A 20,675-nucleotide genomic window follows, 5' to 3' on the forward strand; every position below is an offset into this window, starting at 1 on the left:
CACGGGCCCAGCACCCACACACACCCAGCGGCGCCCTGAGGCCTTGCCAAGGGCTGCAGGAAGGGTGGGCTCCTCACTAAGGGACCACAAACACCAAACACCAAGCTGTGGACCCGTCACAGAGAGGGAAACTGGGAAAAAAAAAAGGGCTAAACTATTTGCACAAAATGATGTTTGTGCTGGCAAGAGAGTGTTTTGGCCACACAGCCCCCTTTCCCCTCACTTGGGCTTACCTCTCACCAGAACAAAATATTGTAGTTTTCCTGCAAATCACAGTTCCTGGCAGGTCTGGGAATCCCATGTTTTACCAGGGTATTTGTGGGAGCTGCTGTGGTGGGTCCTGGGACACAGGACAGCCTCTCCCTCCAAACACAGCCCCAGGATTCAGAGCAGAGACATGGGAGAGGTTGTGCTTGGAGAGCACCTTGGGGCCACAGCAATTCACGGGGTGCAGTAAGGGGATGAGGTTTATCCTGGATCCCTTGGGAGTGTGCAGAGTTCCCATGGGAGCACTCTGTGGGGCCAGCACATGAGGCCGGGCACCAAGGGCTCCCAGCAGCCTCTGGAAGGCACAGTGGCTGGACAGTCACCCCCAGCTCAGAGCTGCTCTGTGTTCCTTCTGCAACAGCCTCCAGCTTTGCATGACTGACTTGGGGTGAGATGCAAGAGCCTGGGAACCATCCTGACCACCCTTCCTAGAAAATGTGGGGTGACTTTGACTCTTCCAGCCAGTCACAGGGGGAAGGAGGATAAGCCTCTCTTCCCATTCTAATCTTCCCTGATGCTGGAGAAGCACCTGTCCATTCCAGCACCTTCCTGCTTGCTGCCATTTCAGGCTAAACTTGCCAAACAATGGCTCTGGTGGCAATGCTCTTTATTAAACAGCTCATGCCAGGAGCCCTTGCTAAGGCCCCACACCCAGGAGCAATGAGCACCCCCTGGTTCAGGAGGTCCCCTTGTCTCTCTGGGTGCATCTCTTCCAGCATGGGATCATGCCCAGCAGTCAGTGCAGCCTTGGTGCATCAATGGGGCTCATCCTGGGCCCAGACTGTGCCACGGAGAAATGTCCTGGGAGACCCAGAGATGACCAGGTTGGAACAAATTGGCTCCCACAGCCTTCCCCATCCCCATCCCCATCCCCATCCCCATCCCCATCTCCATCCCCATCTCCATCCCCATCCCCCCAGCCCACTGAGATCAGGGCAGGCTGGAGCCTGAGCCCTCCAGGGAGCTGCTCTCCAAGGTCCCGTAGCCATCGAGCTTCATCATGCCGATGAGCTGGGCTGGCACGGACAGCACGGAGCGGCGCGTGGCGAAGATGTGGCTGATCTCCATGAAGGTCTTGTTCTTGGTCTCAGGGATGACAAGGTAGACGTACAGGGCCACCAGCAGGCAGACACCACAGAAAACCAGGTAGCAAAAGGCACCGGCTGACATCTGGGGACAAGAGCAGGATGAGGCAGAGACACTGCCTGGCACTCCTACACTGGGCATGGCACGAGGCAGAGCCCCCTCCCATCCCCCTGCCCTGGGCTGGCTCTGACCAGCACTGAGCTGAGCCAAGAGCACAGGCATCCCTGCCTTGGCACCCCATCCTGGGAGAGCAGCAGGGCTGTGCCCGTTCCCTCCATCCCCCAGGGCCCCTCTGGACTGGTACCTGCAGGAAGGGGAAGATGAAGCCGACGGTGAAGTTGCAGAGCCAGTTGAGAGAGCCCCCCACAATGTAGGCAGCGGGGCGGTGGGACTGCGTGAAGAGCTCAGCTGTCATCAGGAAGGGGACACCAGCTGCAGAGGGAGGGGACACATCAAGGGATGGAGGACAGGGTGACTCAGGTACCCCTGGGGCCACCACGTTCTGCCCACCTCAGTCCTGTGGCCAAGGGGCTGGAGCCCAGCAAGGCTCATGGTTCAAACTGGTGGTGCTGGGAGAGCTGGAGGAGACAGGGAGTGGTGGAGCAGTGTCCTACCCTTGGGATATGTCTTATGGGGGGTGATGTGATGTCCCCTGGCATACCACACTGGCACATTGCTGGGTACTCAGACCAGTTCCCCAGGTTACATGACTGGAAAGTTTCAGACTGAGTCAAAATAAAGGTGGAACATTTCATGTGGATCCTCATTTTCCAAAAATGTTTATAAATGCTGATATATTAAATCTCATGGAGATCACAGGCATAGAGAAACATCTTCCTGGCACCCTCCAATAATGCCCTTTCCAGACTCCCTTGATCAAAACAGTTTAGAAAACTTCCTTATATCAATCAGCTTCTGTTGCTACTGTGACTGATTCAGGGAGGAAAGAAGCAGCCACTTTTCTGAGCATCACAATCTCCTGCAGGACACAGAAATGCTATTTTCCAACCTGCTTTTCCCATGCAGAGTGAAAGAACCCAGAATATATGGAAGTGCTTCCCAAGCCAACTTGTAAGGGGTCTGAAAACTGGACACAGGGTGTGGCTATTTCTTCTAGAAGGACTTAGCCTCTCCAGCCAAGTGTCACTGAGCCAGAAGTCCTGGGTCCCAGGACTGTCCCTGTGTTGGGGGGTAGGATCCAAGGTCCAGAGTACCCTACAAGACACACAGGAATCTGGCAAGGGATTGTTTTTGATATGGTGACATGCCTGGGGTCCCAGGTGCCTCAAATTGGGGTGGCTGGACCTCTTTATAAATGCAGGGAAAAGATGAACCAAAAACTAAGTGTAAGAAGCGAGGGAGGAGTGGGGCCCCTGACGGACTCTTACTCACAGCTCGCCCAGAACAGAGATATATATTTTTTTTTGTTTTAAAACTCCTATTCATCATTGTTTGTGAACAATGAGCCATTAAAATCCTAATTAAAGATGTAATTACAGTGAATAAAGTCTGGGCTGAGGATGAATTATAGATCTGTTAAGAGCTCTGCTAATACATCAACTGGGTAAACCAGTCCAGGTTTCACTCCTGGCTGCTGGAGCCTGCACCCCGTTAGGGGCAGGACGATTCTCACCAGCTGCACTGAGACAGGAGCTGGGACACCTCCACAGCGGTCTGGGGAAGGCTGCCAGGGCTTCATTCTGCTTCCTCCTGGAGCGTGGCCCAGCAGGAGGGGTAGAGTGTGCCCTGGGGATGTGTGGGGCTGGAGGGGTTTGTGGTGGGCTTTCACTTGGAGGGACAGCATCATAAACCAGGGCTGGACCACGGGGACGGGGCCAAGGCTCAGCTCCTGTCACCTGCCTGCAAACCCCGCTGGTCTCCTGGAGCCCCCATTCCCACCCCATTCCCACCCCAGTGCTCCCCATTCCCGCAGCCCAGACCCACCTGGTCCCATGCAGAAGCCAGCGATGATGCCAACCACGCAGGCCACGCTGACGTAGCGCATCCAGGGCAGGGCAGCCTGCGAGGGGACACCGGGCTGGGGACACTGCTGGGGCTGGCCCTGACCCAGCACCCCTGGGACACGGCTTCAGGCATGCCCTCGGCCTGGTGGTGGCTCTTGGGAACAGCGGCCACACAGGACACATTGGTGAGAGGCAGACAAGCAATGGGTGGTTTGGGCTAAGGCTGCTGAGGGTCAGCCTCAGCCAAGCTCAGCACCTTGTGATGGTGCAGAATGCCCAGGGCCACGGGAGCATCCTCTGGAAGCAGACAGCAGGAGAAGGACCCTGTACCTGCCCTGGCATTTCACATCTGCCTCCCTGGGAAGATTTCTGGAAAACAGCTACCAGAAGCAGCAGGATTTTTCTCCTAGGGATTTGTATTTTCTTTTTTTGTTGCTGTTCTTGGTGCTAAATTTACCTTCTCTTTAGCTTTGAAGGGAAAGCGTGACTTGGAAGAGCCAGCTCACCTCTCATTTCCACACACGCTCCTTCCCCCAGGACTCTAGCCATCCCTCCCTCACTGAGCCCCAGATACTGCCCAGGGGGGCAGTGGCCAGGCCCTACCTGCAGCAGCAGGGAGATGGTGATGCCAGCTGAGCAGACACCCATGGCACAGAAGCCAGTGATGAGGAGGGGCCGCCGTCCCACCCTCTCGATGGTGAAGCACTGCCAGGAGAGAGCAGAGACTGACAGGGTGCTGGGCAGCTCCAGGGTGGGTGGGACCAGCCCTGAACCCCGGATCCAGCTGCAGGTGGGAGGATGCTCCCGGTGGTATCTGGGGATCGGGGGCAACCCCAGCTCAGAGTTCCAGGGTTGGGGCTGGGGCATGGAAAGTGCCAGGGGTGAGCATGCATGGGGCAGGAGATGGGTCCCAGAGAGCAGGGGGTAGGGTGCAGGGCTGGGCCCACCCACAAGCCACATGGGCATCAGTGGCAGGAGAGGAGCTGGGGAATGGGGTGTTTGTGGGGCAGTGGGCACAGCAGGGTGTGGGCAGGCAGCACAGCAGCAGTGGGAGCAGGCAGGGTATTGACAGCAGAACAAATGCCTGTAATTTTATAACCAATCTCAGCATGTCCATCAGGGGCCATTTGTGGGGCTGCTCTGAAGCAATCTGGCTCTATGCCAGGCGACTTCTGGGGGGCTGGGACACCCCCACAGAAAGGGGAGGGGAGTAGGGGGTACCCTTCAGAGAGGCAGCGGACCCCACTCTGCTCTGGATCGGGCTGTGGGAGAGGGGAGCAGCCCCCCACTCATTCCCTCCTTTCTGGGAGCAGCCACCCCCATCCATCTCTGTAATTGTCAGGGAGTGGATTTAGTGCCGGGTGGCTTGGGCTGGCCCTGGGTGACACTTGCAGATGGGACAAGGGCCATAAATCTGCCTGGCCCAGTGCTAACTCTCTGGCTAAATGAGGGCTGGCTGGGCTGGGGGGGCTGCTAGCCTGGGGCCAGGCCAGTGCTTGGCTGGGGGCGGGGGGAAAGGGAGACATGTGACTCTGCTAACAGAGGGACAATGAAAGCGAGAGCCAGAACCAACTTCTAGTCCCCTCCATCATCTCCAACCTTTTCTTTGTCTGCCATCTCTACCCAACCTCCCTCATACCCTAAAATTATCTCACCACTCCTAGATGTGACTCCTAGATGGAGCCTGTCTCATCCCATCTCCCATTTCCACGCCAAATCCTTTGCACCCCAGAAAAGGGGCACAGATGATATTTGGGGGTCCACTCTGTCCCCTCGTTTGGTGGTGCTGGGAGCTGTCAAGAGGGCTCTGGCACGGAGGGGCTGCGTCCGTCTGTCTGTCCCTCACTCACCCCGATCAGCCCAGCAACGACCTCGATGGCGCCGGTGCCCATGGTGGTGTAGGGGATCTGGGACACGGGGATCCCGGCGTTCTCGAAGATGGTGTTGGTGTAAAACCAGATCTGCCAGGAGGAGACACAGCATGAACAGGGGGATGGGGCACTCAGGGAAACGCCCAATGCCCTGCCAGGCGTGAGCTCAGAGCCTGCACAGCCGTGCCGGGCCAGGAGCGCGCGGGGCTTACGGCGTCGATGCCCGAGAGCTGCATGCCGGCGTTCAGCACCGCCACCGAGAGCGTCTGCCAGCGCAGCGAGCGCTCCCGCAGCAGCTGCCACACCGACGCCATCTCCACGCAGGACAGCGACCGCTGCTCCTCCTGCATCTCCTCGATCACATCCTGGACCTCGGGGCTGCCCAGGAACTGCTGCAGGGCTGTGGGCAGAGCGGGCCATGGACACGTGTCCCCAGCACAGGGCACATGCTCACAGGTATGGCACCAGGTAAGGGCTTGATTCTACCCTGGCCCAACCTCCCCAGCAGCCTCTCTGTGGGGCTCAGCATCCATAGGAAATGGGGAAGTCCTCACACCACAGTGGTGGGCACTGTGGAAATGCTGTGGCACAACCAGGTGCGACAGAAGGGCTGAACCATCAGGATTGCGTTGGGCTGTCAGGTATGGGCATGCAAGAATGTCATGAGGAAGCACCTTGGTCTTGCAGGACCTTTGTAAAGCACCCTGCACCTTCCAGAGCCAGTCTGCCCATGGATTCCCCCTCACCTTTGGTGGCCCCACAGATGTCGTTTCTCTCTATCAGCAGGTACCGAGGGCTCTCAGGGAAGCAGTGCAGCAGCAGGAGCTGGAGGGAGGCAGGAACAACCACCACTGACAGGAAAAGGGGCCAGAACCTGTCCTGGGAGGAGTTGAAATGGGATGTGTCATGGAGAGAGCAGAGCAGTGTCCAGCATGAGGGGGCTGGGGTACTGTGCTCACCTTGCCCAGCAGTTCTGGCAGGCCCAGGACCTGGGCAGAGAAAACCCCCAGACAGATGAAGATGCTGGGCATGAGGCCCAGGAATCCCCGCAGGTTCTTGGGAGCGATTTCTCCCAGGTAGAGGGGCACCACACTGAGACAGATACCTGGGGGGCACAGGAGGGGCTGGCATGGCAGAGGCAGAAGGGAGAAGCCAGACTCCAGACCCTAGGCCCATCTCCTCCCATGTCCAGCATCATCCACAGTGGGGACCCCGTGGCATTGGAGGTGGCCCTGGCTGTACCAGAGAACCCCTCCACAGAGCCTGTGGGGAATACAAAGTCCTCTTCATCCCCCTAGGAATGGCTGTAGGGGACTGAGCCATGAGGAAGGGGCTGTGCCCAGCCCAGGGAGCACCCACCTGAGTGGATGCCTGTGATGGAGCGGCCGATGATCACCATCTCGGGGGATCCCAGCTCCCGGCTGAAGCCCATGAAGCCGCCGGCCAGGAGGACGAGGAGAGCGCTGCGGCTCAGAGCGCCATTCCTGGCAGGCACAAGCAGCAGCAGGGAGCTCCTCCAGTCCCACCCCACCTCTGGAGCACCCTGGCCCTGGTGGGACACCCTTACCTGCCGTAGCGCTCCACCAGCAGCCCCACGAGCAGCGAGCCCCCCAGGCCGCCCAGGGCGAAGATGGAGACAGTGAGGGCGTAGAGCAGGGTCAGGGGGGCAGGGCCCAGCCCGTGCCCGTAGCGCTGGGACCACGTGGCGTTGTAGAAAGCCTTTATGTGCTGCAGGGCACAGACACACACGGGCACCAGCTGTGCGGCAGAAAGGGGAAGGCAAGGGAAGAGAGGACCTACAGGGACAATATTGTGGGTTTAACAGCATTAAAGGAGATGCAGGGCAGAACGTGTTTGGGGATGACTGGGATGTGCAACTGGGTGCTCAGCAAGTCTCAGCACCTGAGAGGCCTAAGGATGGCTTAGGGATACCAAAGAGAGCACTCAAGCTGGAGCAGGGAGGTTGTGGCCACCTTTCCAGGCCCTGCTTTCCCAGGGGGACAAGTTTGGAGTACATGAACAGGGACACTGATGTCCTTCCCCTGCCATTCCTCTCTGGGTGACTGCTCAAAGGAAGTGCCAGTGTTTTGATGTGGGGCTGCTGGACAGCTGTCCCTCCCCCCTCCAAGGGAGGGATGCAGGGCTGTTTTCTCTGCTCCCAGAGAGGCTGCCCATCCCTTACCTCTGCCGGGGAGTTCACCACAGCAAGGTTGTAGCCATAGAGCATGGAGGAGCCAAAGGATACCAGAAGGGTGACAGACAGCAGGGGGAAGGTGAGATGCTGGGAAAGAGGAGGAAGGGTCAGCACAGTCCTGGCCAGCAGTCAGGAGCCAAGGTGTCATGGACTGCCCCTTGTCCAGCAGGGATGACCCTGGCCCAGTGCAAAGACCCCAATGCAATGGAATCCTGTGTTGAGCACGGCTTCATGCCAGTGCCCAGCACCCAGCCCAGCTGATCCAGCTTCCTCGTGGCTGGTCTTGTGGCTGTAGTGTGAGGTTTTTTACCGTGGTGATGACCCAGTCTGGGTAACCTGGGCACCCTTGCCCAGCTGGGAAGGGCAGCAGATGGAAAAAGGAGGGACACCGATCCCTCTACCTCAGTGGAGCAGCTGAGTGGCGCTGCTCAGAGTGGCCCAACACCGCTGAAATGTTCCCGTGGAAGGTCCCAGCGCACCCCAAAACACCACCCGGACCCATCTCCTGAACCCACATCCCCTCCAACACCTTTGTCTCCCGCTCCTGTTGGGCTCCTCACTGCGGAGAGCCGGGGGCTGTGGGGAACAGCCCCCCGCAGCTGTGACCCAGCCCGGCCCGGGAGCGGGGTGCTCAGAGCATTCAGAGCAGCCCCAGCTGCAGGGACAGCCCGGGGTGCTGCAGTGAATGTCCGGAGCGATGGATGTCCCCGCAGGGTGCGGACATGGGACCAGCCTGTGTCCCCAGGAGCAGCCCCGCTCCCGCAGCCCGAGCCTCCCGCACGGTAGCCGGGTTCGTAGCACCCAGCAGCTCCCGGCTCACGCACAGCAAATCCCCCCTAATCCCATCAGGAATCCCAAGCCGGGAAAAAAGGGAGGGGGATGTCAGGCCGAGGGGTGTCAGGCCCGGGGCTAGCGGGGCACAGGGGCTCCGTGGGGCACACGGAAGCAGGGACGGGCAGCCCTCCCGGCCCGCAGGGAGCTCACCCCGGTGATGTCCCCGCCGGGCCGCGGGGTCCCTTTCCCGAGCGGCGGCGAGAGACGAGGAGGAGGAGAGCGGGAGGAAGGCAGCCCCGGTGCGGCGGCCCGGCCGGTCTCTCCCATTTTTAGATGGAAGAAGGAGGAGGTGAGGGAAAGGAAGGCCGGGCAGGGCAGGGCAGCCCCCGGGGCTCATTGGAGGCGCCTGAGCGGCCGGAGGAGGAGTCCGGGAGCCTCTCCCCTCGCCGGGGGCCGGGGCAGCGCCTCCGGACTGCTCAGCCCGCGCAGGGGTCACGGCCCAGCCCGGGGCAGCGGAACCACTGAGGTGATGCTCGAGATGCTCTGCCACCTCTGAGAGCTCTGGCATGTCCCCTCTAAACGGGAGAGACCCGGGAACCGTAAGTGGGGCAGCAGCACTGCCCCATCCCCGAGGCTGGCGGCGCGGGGGCGGCCCCACATCACCCGACACCCCCATCACCCCCGGCCCCTCTCCCAGCGGGGTAAATGTGCCCCATCCCCCGCGCTCGGGAAGCGGCTGCAGCCCCCGGCCATGGCTGGAGGCAGCTGCTTCCCAGGGCACGGAGGGACACAGCCCCCAGCCCCAGAGAGGAGAGAACGGCTCACGGCAGCTCAGAGGAATCCAATTTTGCTGCGGCCAGGAGCTGCCTCCCCTGCTGCTAATGAAGTTGCTTTAATTAGCAGCCTAATAGCAAGCTCTTAATTTGCCGAACAGCCAGTTGAAAGGATGGGGACCCCACTAAGCCACGGCTGGCAACAGCTCCAAGGGCTTAAAAGGGACAGGTCCCGACAGGCTGGCCCCACTCAGGGCGGTCCCGCGGGGCCAGGAGAGCGGAGCAGAGCTGGGAGAGCCCCACGGGCACCCCCAGGCCTGCAGTGCCAGCCCCAGCTGGGCTGTCTGGGCTGTGGGAGAGTCCAGGCACCACGTTCTGCCATGGAGAATGTTCCAGCTCTGGTCTCCCCCTGCCCATGAGCCTCCAGCTCTTCTGAAAGCATCGGGCCTCTCCCCCAGCCACCAGCCCTTGCCAGCTGCCAGTGTTCTGTTTTCCCAGGGCTGGCCCCTGCTCAGGAGTTCCTGTGTCTTGCCCAGACTCAGCTTCTTCACATCTGGATCAGGGCACCACCCTTACCTTTGTGCAGGTGCTGCTGGGTGGCTGCAGAGACCTTGGTGACAGGGCCACAGTGGGGGAGACCCGCAGGAGTCTCAGTCCTTCTGGGGATGGTCCTGGTTCATTCCCAGAGCAGCAGGATGGAGATCCATTTTATTGGACCTAACCATGGTGAGATGACTCAGCAAGAGAACATGCAGCCTGTGGGTCCCAGCCATGCCCAAAGCACCTGCAGTGCTGCAGGGCAGCCCTAAACATGCCCAGGACTCACCCCAAGCAAAGCAGCAAACCTGGGACCAGATGATGAGCCAGGCCATGCTGTGTCCTGCAGCCTGCTCCAACTCTGGTCATTCAGGTGCATGGCTCACCTCTGGGAGCAGCATGTGGAGGGTTAAATGTGTCCAGTGGTCTCTGGAAAGAGGAGGCAGCAGCAGCCATCTCTCCCCCACCCTGGTACTCTCCCAGCAAGTACCTACCAAAAAACCTTCCTGAACTTCCCAGCTCCTCTGCCCTGAAGCCCATACCTGTCCCCAAGCCCCCTGCTCGTCCCTGCAGCCACAGCCCCTCCTCCTGCCACACAGCCTGATGCTGGGCACCAAGCAGGGACATCTTCAGGACAGCTCCAAGGCAGGGGATGGCTGCTGCCTTGATTTAGGGAGTGAATTTGGGTTATGGTCACTGCTTCCCAGCAGTGGCTGGGATGCTGGGAGCAAAGGCTTAGCAGCAGATGTAGAGGTGAGAAACTCAAGAAGTGCAAGAAGGGGGAGGAGGAGAGCCTGGAGTGCCAATTGAGGCTCACCAGAGGGCTGGGTTAATTGGAGACACTCCTGTGACCTGACCTGGTGATAGTGGCACACGATAGACAAGGGCTGTGAGAAACAGCCACTGCTCTGAGCTGCAAGGGAGCTTGTCTCACATTTTACAGGCATTCCTCCCCTGCCTCCATGCAAGGTGTCCCTGGCTAAAATATTCCCTGTAGCTGGGAAAGTGGCTGTGAGCCCATAAACCACCCTGATCCCCACCCATCGTCACTCCCAGAGCTCCTGCCCCAGCACTCCATGTCATGGGGTGCTCACACAGCTCCTTCCTCAAGGCATCTGACAGTGCCTGAGGCACACAAAGAAACCCATGAGAACTGGCAGAGGCAGAGCAGCAGGTGTAGCTGGTCCCAGCACACATCCTGCAGAGTGATGGCATTTGCTGAGGCCAGGAGGGTGGAGAAGCAGTTGGGAGACCTGAGGGCTTCCCTGAGCTGACAGCTCCCCACGGGGAGGTCTGTCCCCTTTTTCAAGATGAGATAGAAATCCCTTGGAAAGGATGTGGTCCCAGTGCTGGTTCTTGGGGTTTGCCCAGCACCATCTAGTCCAAACTAGACAAATTCCACAAGGAAGCAATAAGCAGCTCATGCAAAGGCAAAAAGATGCATTGCTTGGCAGGCACTGAGCCCTTTCCCTGTGCTGGAGGAGAGGGAGCTGGGCAGCACAGGCTGGGCAGGCAGAGCTGCTCACAGACATCGGTGCCACCCTGAAGGTCAGAGCAGTTGGCCAGGGCTGCCCTTTGGGAGGTGACACTGCAGAAACAGAGATGGTCTGGCACCTCCCCACCTTCCCGCCCCTTGGAGGAGAAGCCTTCCTTGATCCACCTTGGTAAATGCCAGCAGGGTGCTTGGGGCATGGCACAGGGAGTTTGGATACATCAGCTGTGTGATGTTAACCAGGGGCTTGAGTTTCTTCAAACCACAGTGGCCTCCACTGTGGAGGTCAGTGCTGTCCCCAGTGAAAGCCCTGCTCAGCCCCTGTCTCTGCCTGCACTGGAGAGCCCATCTGACTGTTCTCCATCTGCAGGCAGGCTATTTACCTGGACAGGTGAGACCTTTCCAGCCCAGGTGTCCCTGCTCATATTCCTTATCCACTTCAGTGGTGAGGCTGATGAGCCTAAGAGCTCAGCAATCTCTCTGTGGGTTTGGAGGTTTCTAGCAGCTCCTACAGCCAGGTGCATGTCAGCAAATAATTTTGGAGAGAAAGCTCAGGATGGGAAGGTAACATGGAAGTGAAACAAAGAGTATGTCTCTTGAGGATATAATGAATATGGTCTGAGCTCTTGCAGGGTAAAGCAAAGTGGCTGGTGCTCACAGATATGCACTGCTGGACGTGGATCACCTGGCAAAGGGGTCAGGCTGAGATCTCTAATGGCTGCAGGCCACTGCATGGGAGAGGGCATGCAGCAGCTTAGTTTTCCTTTTTTAAAAATTATTCTTATTCCACCTTATTGTTCCCACCTTATTCCCATCTTATGATTCAAAACATTGAATCCTTTCTACATCCTGGGCACTGATGTGTGCCATGGCACAGGAAGCTGTGCCACACGCTGCCCTGGAACAAAAGGGGCCAGGACACTGCTGGAGCCAGGAACAGCCCTTACTCCCAGGACAGACAGACAGCTCACCCACAGAAATATATGGCAGCATTACAGCATGTCTGTCTGCTCAGGGCCTTCTGTTTCCTTGGCCACGCTGCCTCCTCTCCTGAGAGCTCATCATCCTCTTCAAACCCCCAATTGCTAAACTCATCCTAAACAGTTATTGTAAGAATTACATTCTTTCTATCCTAGCTAATCTAAGCTGGCCAATTCCCCCTTTCCAAAAAGTACCGTACTATACTCTTGAAAGCATGTATATAAGACAACAATAAAAAACCAGCAAACAAGAGAAGATTTCATTTTAAAGCTGTAGGTTGATCAAATGCTGTTAATTTGAAGCTATGGCAAACATTACTTTCCTTCTTCATTTGAAGTGGAAATAAGGCACACATTTTTAAACAGAAAGGGTAATTAACCACTGAATCTATTTAAGATAAGCTGTTCATTGTTTTCCAGTGGAAATTTACAATTGAGATTGCTTTTCTTTCTCAAAGACTCTCTTTAGTACTTGAGTTTTTGGATTCCAGTCCATATTTCCTGGGAGAAGTTTTCCAGCTCATGCCATGCAGGACAGCACTGTCCTAGTCCTAGAAATCTGGAATAAAGACCCTGATTCTCATCTTTAAACATCAAGGAGAAGAAGGGGAAGGGCTATCTAAGGAACATCTAGAAATAACCCACAAAGAGAACCTGTTTCTCATGGGAGCAGGCAGCATGTGTGTTGTTTGGGTACACACAGACAACTGGAACTGTGGGTATGGAGGTCTCATTTGTGTGTGCTGGCACTCACAGGTTGTTGAAATCAAGCTGCATTCTGTGTTACAGACCAATCCAAAACAATGGATGTAGCCTGTCACTGCAGCTCCTTTTCCAAATCTATTATTGGATGGGAAGAAATAGCAGAGAGGAAACAGAAAAGGTTAAAGAGGTGCAAATATATATATAACATATTATATATAAAAATGTATATAAAATATTTATTATATATGTGTGCACACCCACACATACATATGAACACCAAAGCCTTGCCAAATAAAGCACGGGGCTGCTGGGAACCCTGTCACAAAGAAAGATGGAGATTGGAAGTGACAAGAATCCCGCTCCCAGCACTTGAGAAAAGCAGGAGCCTTCCCAATCTCCAGTCCCCTGCTGGCTGCCAAGAATGGAGCCAGCAGGGAGAGAGATGTTGGGAGTGCAGGGGTTTGTTTGTTTTCTGACCACCCCTGGAGTCAGGATCTTAAAACTGCGGTGGCCTTTGTTTTAAAAGGGGCTGTTAAGTCAAACGGGAAGATCCAAGGCTGCTATCCAAGGAGCACTTTTAAGAGGAAGGTATTCTGAGGGCGAGGGTGCCTGCCTTCTGATCAGGGCGAGCGGTGAGCGTGGAAGCATCCCCAGCCATGGAGCTGTGTGGTGGTGCTGTGATATGTCAATTACTCACTCATTATTGAACAGCAGGATTCTGATTAGCTTATAAAACAAATTTGTGCTTCTCCTACCAGGATCTTGCAACAATACCCAGAAAAACACAAAATCTTTGCAGGCTTTCCCCCACACTTTTTTAATGGGCAGGATGGCTCCAACTCTTCTCTATCAGTGCCATCCACTCTCTGGCTCACAGGGCAGACTCATCTGCCCCAGCCAGAGACCATTAACTATGAATGGAGAGAGTGTTAATTAAAAAGTATGCTGTAGTTTTAGGAATAAGTGGTTTTTTTTCTGACTGCCAGGGCAGTCTTTCATGCTGCATTTGTCAATGAGCAGCAGCTCTGAGGTGGGACTGGCTACTGCAGACTCTGCGTCCAGTGAAGCTGCAACCACCTCAGGCTTGGGGCAAAGCTGTCCACCTTCCATCCCCAGCACTGCCAGGTGTTCACACTGCAGATGTTGTGTACAGTACATGTGTAGCAGAAGTGTGACCCACACACATGGGCTTGAGGAAGATACAGGATTGGTATTTTGACAGCATCTTTCCCCCCAAAAGGAAAACAGGAGAGATTCACAGCTTAATCTTTGTATTTAAGTTATTTTCTGAACAGTTAAAAAAAAAAAAAAACAAAAAAACCACACTGTTACCATGATCCTAGCTCAAGTGAACATTAGTACATTAACTACACATCACCGTAACATAATCACAAAATTCAAAGCACTCATTACTTAAGAATCCAGATAACAAATATAGCAGAGTAACAAACAGAAAACTCTGGAGAAACCATGTTCTTTCTCACCTCTCCCACTTCCACAGCCCCCCCAGCCTGAGCAGGCTGGAGTGATGCAGCACAGGCTGGCCTGGCAGGCATGCAGCTCTCCTGAATGCAGTGATGGAAAATGATGGGAAGAAACAGGACAATACACTTTGCTGAGGTCCACACTATTGTTCTGCCATGCTAAAACTGGGGCTAGGCTAAGTCCTGCAGTGCCTGCATGATAAAGACACAGTAGCCAAAGCAAAGTTTACACTCAAAAGCAGCTCCAGATTTTCACACTGAATTGCCCAAAAAATTTCATAGGTAGCTCCTTGTAAAAGCCACTGCCAACAGCCCACTGACCTGCCTCCTGTACGGGGAGTTCTGCTCAGAGGTAAACCAGTGCTCCAGTGCCAGGAGGTTAAAACACTTTGCCTGTGAAGGCAAAAACCTGTTCATTGCACAGGAACGAGCACAGCTGCTCTGGGATGAAGACTTGTATTTCATGCTGATTTTCTGGCCACAGCTGCACTTGGCTCCTGCTTGAGCAGAAATCAAGGTATCTCTCAGGGCTCTTAAAAAAGGGGACTTATTTAGGAGCTGTCTATAGTATCCAAAGGGCTTGCTGCACATCCATGTACATCAGAATCCCTCTGATTTTAAGAGTATTACCTTAACATCCCCAAGGATCAACCAGCGTTGCCAACTCCCATGGGTTATCTGCTGGACAAGATACATGGAGGCCCAGCGATCTCTGGGAACAAGCACAAACACATGGGAACAGTTTTCTGACCAGTCAAAGGATTAACTATTCTGGCAGTGTGCCAAGGCTCCCCCATGGGATTTGCTTTGGGAATTTTGCCCAGTAGTTTGGCTACACCTCATCTTTAAAAAAAATGGGGCAAGGGGGGAATGGAGGGGAAGCCAAATGCTCAGTCTCAGCAGGTAGCCATTCCTCTCAACACATTACTGGGATTTTGGAGAAGGAGCACACCCAAGGGACCTGCTGCTCCCATCTCTGAATTAAAAGCGGGGCAGAAAGACTGTAACCCCCTCTTGCCAATCAACCCAGTTTCCAGCAGGATAGACAAATTTCATATGGAGACCTCCTTTGAGGACAGCTAGGTCACTTGCTGTTTCCCCCCTCCTTCTGGGAAGTTGCTGCTTATCATTTTGGGGGGAACAGTAGGGCAAAGCTCAGCATGTCAAATGCATCATGCATGCCACTTGGAGACCCTGGCAAAGCTCATTCTTCTCTTGGCAGTCATAGTTTAGACCATCCCTTTCTCCTTATGTCTCCACTGCATCCTAAAAGGGGCATCAGCTGGCAAGTTCAACAGTTAGAGGCCTTACTTCATCACCTCCTGATGACTTCTGATCATGGAAAACCTCAATTTTTCACAGCCAACTACACAAGCTAAAAGATCTATTTTCAGCACCATCCCCACTTCTGTAGAGATCCATTTCCATCCCCACATATGCCAGGTTTTCAACTTGGGTCATCTCCTCCTTCTCCTCCCACAGTTAAGAGCAAGCCTGCAGTAGGAAGGCTGGACATTCCTTCTTGTTCCCTTCTCTAGCAAAGGAGAGCTGCTAGTATTTGTGATTTATTAAATGCAAATATTGCCCTTTCCCAGTGAATTAAGGAATAATAAGCCACAGAAGGCAGATATAAAATCATGTTAAAGAAAGCTAACAAAGTTAGGCAAGAGCCCAATCTAGAGAGGTGCTTCCCAATGGAGGTGGGATGCCAAAAAATTCAGAACCAAGCCTGAAGCTCTGCTCAGACTGAGGAAGGGACATGTGGAAGGGGCGGATACACATACCTGGGAGTGGAGAAATATGCATGATACTCTCCAGCTTTTTCAGTGTTCAAAAAAAAAAAAAGAAAAAGAAAAAAGGATCCTTTGGAGCAGGAGGTGGGTAGGTAGAGCATGGTGGTCCAAGTCAGCTTCCAGTTTAGGAACAAGCGTAAAGCATTTCAATGTTTCTGATGATCACAGACTTCTCAACTTGTCACCTGAATCCTTCCATTCCAACAGTGGATGTGTCTGTCCTTGAATGTTAAGGGAGCAGAGGGAGCTGCTCCAGAGGAGACATCTGTAGAAGTTATCTCACTGTAATCTCCTTCACGCCATTTTCTATTTGCATATTTGAAAGCAAGCTGTGTTCCTCTGAGGACGAGAAATACTTGCACAAAACTGTGCCCTATTGCAAAGGAGTCACACGCAGGAGATGGTGTGGCCACAACAGATTGTCCCACATCTCCAGCACTTTCCATGCCATAATCCAAGGTGGAAGGCTAGCATGAGCTTCCTACTTGTGGGAGAAGTGACGATCTCTAAGCAGCAGAGGTATTTCATTTCAAAGCAATGTGCAACACTTAAAGCCCACAGATACTTTCAGCCCTTTTTATCTCCTTTCAGCAGGCATGTTCTAGTTCTTTTCGTTATAAACTCTGCAATTACTCCAATCTGGTTGAGGAATTATCCATCCTGTTCATGCTGAAACCTCTCTCTCACATGCACTCTTGAACACTCACACACACATGCACACATATCCTAAGGGAAGGGAAGGGAGTTTGAAAAAGCCACTTTCTTCTGACATTGGGAGATCTACTTACCAGATTGCTCCTCCCTGGGTGCACAACAAACACCACCAAATGTCAGGCTGTGGCAGTTTCAAGTTCAAGTTAGATCAGTTAACTTCAGTTTCCTTCTTAGCCATCAGAAAATTTGTACAACTCAGGGAATGGGGTAGGAATCCTCACCCTTCTGCAGTCCTGTCTGAAGTACCTACACACAGTCCCTTCCAGAGGGTGACACACCTTTCTTACCATGTGCCAAAAATGGATTCCAGCAGTTGCTAGCTAAATGTACCTTAAAGAGCTCTATACAGCACTGTACCAAGTATGGTACCACTTGAAGACCCAATGGAATAGCAGCATGGAGCAGCAGGGCTATGACAAGCAAGGACAATTTGCAGTGGTGGTATCTCTTGTGTGGTGGCCAGTCTGTCAGTTCTCCCAAATTCTCTCAACCAGCAAAAATACAACACATCCTTGAAGGTATTGGCCACAAAGAAGTAATTAAAATATTAGGAAGTTCTGCAGTCTTCAGCAGCTGGAGTAACAGATCATTGTTTTCTACAGTAACAGAAATGGAAAAGACAGAGGATGACCAAACTGAGGAAAATAACTATTAAATCTTCACCCAAGGTTGTTTAAACCCCTGATGATATGCAGCCATGCTGCAGACCTTGTAATACATGAACTTAGAGAGACTCTTAAAATAGAATTAAGACTCAGAAATTGAATTTAACCAAGTTTGGGATGTGAACTTTGATTCTCTCTGCTCCCTTGCCACTTTGGCTTTGGGACTGCAGTATTCATGATATGTAGAGCTGCCTGAAAGCCAAAACAGCCTTCCTAGACTTAAAATTAGTTGTGGATAAACATTGTGACTCAGAAGTTATTTATGACTCTGCAGAGGTAAGTCACTCTGTCACTGTTACCTGAGCAGAGTTGTTAAGCTGTTTGACTCTTTTACAGGAATAGTTAAAACAGAAAAGTGGAGTGTGTCATCACATGCTCTGAGATGCTTGACACTGCTGCCCGTGTGCTTCAGGAAATGCACTAGGTACTACCCAAGTACCAGCTCTGCCCTCCTCCCTAACTCCACTGCTTTCTTGTCTGTCCTAGCTATCACCTAAATTACTCAAGCCTCTGGACTGCTCTCTGGGGACTCTTGGACCAGCTCCTTGCTAGATTTCATTGGTGGAAATAGCACATCCCAAGCAATTAGAAACAATGCAACAGCTTCCCCAGCCAAGTGAAGTTGATGAGAAATACTTATAAAAAAAAAAAATCCCATCTGCCAAGTTCAGAGGGTGTTAACAAAGCCAGTTAGCAGGCAGCCCTCCAGCCCATAGACAAAGGACCTTGATTTCCTGCTGTGGGAAAAGAGCAACTCCCCACTAAAGCAGTGGAGATTTTTCCATACCTACAGCAGAAGATCTGTGCCTAAACCTGGAATGGCCAGGGACTGATTTACAGAGTCATTTCTAATCTAAATGCAGGCCAGCTGCAATTTGTTCCAGCTCTGTGAAGAGAGCTGTTTGCCCCCAGACCTCTGTCTAGTTCAGACATGCAGAATTGTTTCTCATGTACCTACTCTTCAGGGCTATTTTTGTCTTCTAAACAATGACAATTAGCAGAAGTCTCAGCCAGAAAGCAAAGACCCATCTCAGCTATCAGCAAAAGGACTAATCAGCCTGTGTCCCTAAACTGCAAGGCAGTACATAGGTTGCAGATGCAGACCAAAAACTCCTCAACCCCTTCTAGCAAAGCCAGTCCCAAAAATGCTGCAGAACTGGCCTGGAGTCATTGCTAAATGCAATGATTGTCCTCATGGCCAACTCATTTTACTCAATCACCATCTCCAGGGTGTGCATTTGCTCATTCAAGTGAGGCAAAGTCTTATAGTCATGGCCAGAATGTTTGTGTAGTGTGTCACTCTAGGGTGGCACTTGAGAGCTCCATGAAATTTTTAACATCTCCTTTTTCCAGTACCCATCTACTGCCTCTCTGAGGGAGAAGGAATGGAAGGATAGGAGAGCAATGTCCAGCTTTCCTTCTCAGCCCAGCCTCAAACTTTCTCTTTCATTTACAGAATGATTCATAAGCCATCAGCAACATACTGTCTTCAGGGAGAACAGCAGTAGGAAGATGGTACAGACAATCCCTTTGCTAGTGAAATACTGTCCTGGGCCAACAGTTCACCTGGGGTGGGGGTGGACAGGATCTCAGCCCCAGTCCATCATGCTTGGGACTTTGGCAGGAGAGAGTTTAACTTTTCATTGACTAGCATTCCCCAGCAAAGCTGATGTTAAGGGGAGACTACAATACACATCCAGCTTCCAAAGGGTTAGCATAGCAGGCAGGAGAGGAAAGAGATGGATTTGGCTCATAATAGTCAAATTTCAAGGGTCCTCTCTCCACAAAAAATAAGTCTGCAGTTAGAACAGCCAAAAGCTGCAGGGAAGCTGGGGTTGGGGGGATGATGGTCTGGCTGTTATAAGTGTTTCTGCTGCTCTTCAGAGATGAATGCTTTTTCAAAGGCCTAGCAATGGATATTGATTTCAGCCTGAGAGTAGCAGCATCCCCACCCACCCACCCTCCCACCCACCCTGAAGTGACTCTCAGCAGGATGCACTGTGGCTGTAAGTCTTCTGCTTAACAGCAAAGCAACACGTTCTGGCAACATCTTAAATATATTCATAGGACATTGGTGACTGGGATTGGAGGGGAATCAAATAGGGTAAAGGGAAGAGTGACCATGAAGAGGGGAATGAGGGAAGAAAGGGATGGGAAGGTTTAAAAATGCTAACTGTTCATGAAAGATAAAAGTCATCTTCTGATATAGCAGCACTTCAGCAGTCAGCCGCGCTGAGTAGACCCTGTCTGAGATCAACCGCATGCCAACTTTGTTCCAGAAACAAGTCTGAGAGCCTCTCTCTTCAGCAAGTATTGGTTACGTGGATAGTTCTTTTGTCCTGGCATTTAAATACTGCAGCTTAAATGAGTCCTGGGAACAAAAAACAGAACAAACCAAACCCCATTCATATTAAGCCTTTTAATGATTTAAAATAGCATCTGATTGACCGGAGTGTTTGAGAAAATCAAGATCTGACAGGTCCAGAGCATCACTGTACAGTTACCAAACAGAATACAGGATGTGCCCCATGACAGAGCACTTTCATGGGAAAATGTCACTGTGGACACCCCTTGCAGAAGCCTGTCAGCTCTTCTGCCTTTCTTGTCTCTTATGTTTACTGCTGTTAACAGTAATTGTGCATGTACCCACCCACACAGGCAATCATGTTATGCCACTTCACTCATATGCATCAGATTCACTCTACAGCTGACCCAAACATATGAAACATTTTGTACTCCCCACACTGTGCTGGCCAAGACAAAAGGTGATGAGCAAACCAAGCAGGCTCTGATATGAATAATTTAACATCCATGGCATGAGAGAGAGAACGAGGGATAGGCCCTATCTGTAAATTATTTTGCACATTGATGCATCTCGATTTAATTTGCCTGGGCTTGTGCTTGTGCCTCAGCGTCTCCTCCCCTAGCCAAACTCTAATCTTGAATCAGCTTGCTGCAGAGTGAGGAGAATGGTCATCACTTCAGAGGGAGGTTCTTGGCAAAACACTCCTGCCTGGTGACAACTGCCCAGGGTCAGGCCATCTGCATCCTCTTGTTAGGCAGCAGCTGCTCTACTCGCTCTGCAGAAACCCTTCTTCCTTCTGGACAGCAGTATAACTGATTTAATTATTGATGATGATGGACAGAGGAGGAGGAGTTCTTCAGGGGGAGTCATAGGCACCACATGTCACAAATCCTAAAATAAAGTCCCTTTTCTAAGGTACCAGAACAATTCCTGTCCTTTTACAGGACACTGTAATTACTGTGTAACCAAGATGACAAACACTGCTAAACCCAGCCAGTTATTCAAACAGCAGGCTCACACTACATCCAGTGCCACCTTTGAGCCTCACCTTATTTTTAAAGGTTTGTTTGG

The 20,675-nt window shown here is 52.9% G+C and overlaps 2 protein-coding genes across 5 annotated transcripts in view; both read right to left on the reverse strand.

The window, feature by feature from the left end:
* Nucleotides 1–1,197: 1,197 nt before the first annotated feature.
* Nucleotides 1,198–8,553, reverse strand: LOC131086331 (solute carrier family 2, facilitated glucose transporter member 5-like). Its single transcript, XM_058029294.1, is given in 13 exon segments — nucleotides 1,198–1,437; nucleotides 1,658–1,785; nucleotides 3,298–3,373; nucleotides 3,921–4,022; nucleotides 5,168–5,278; nucleotides 5,401–5,588; nucleotides 5,935–6,067; nucleotides 6,148–6,293; nucleotides 6,548–6,672; nucleotides 6,756–6,916; nucleotides 7,371–7,469; nucleotides 8,367–8,510; nucleotides 8,512–8,553. Coding segments are annotated over 13 exon segments (1,695 nt in total).
* Nucleotides 8,554–19,273: 10,720 nt separating this feature from the next.
* Nucleotides 19,274–20,675, reverse strand: part of BTRC (beta-transducin repeat containing E3 ubiquitin protein ligase) — a 114,857-nt gene continuing 113,455 nt past the window's right edge. For all 4 annotated transcript variants that reach the window (XM_058029529.1, XM_058029527.1, XM_058029528.1 and 1 more), the window contains one exon: nucleotides 19,274–19,670. The gene's annotated coding sequence lies outside the window, so the exon portion shown is untranslated. The remainder of the gene's footprint in view (nucleotides 19,671–20,675) is intronic.

This window comes from Melospiza georgiana, chromosome 8 (genome assembly GCF_028018845.1).
Source record: "Melospiza georgiana isolate bMelGeo1 chromosome 8, bMelGeo1.pri, whole genome shotgun sequence".
NCBI lineage: Eukaryota > Metazoa > Chordata > Aves > Passeriformes > Passerellidae > Melospiza > Melospiza georgiana.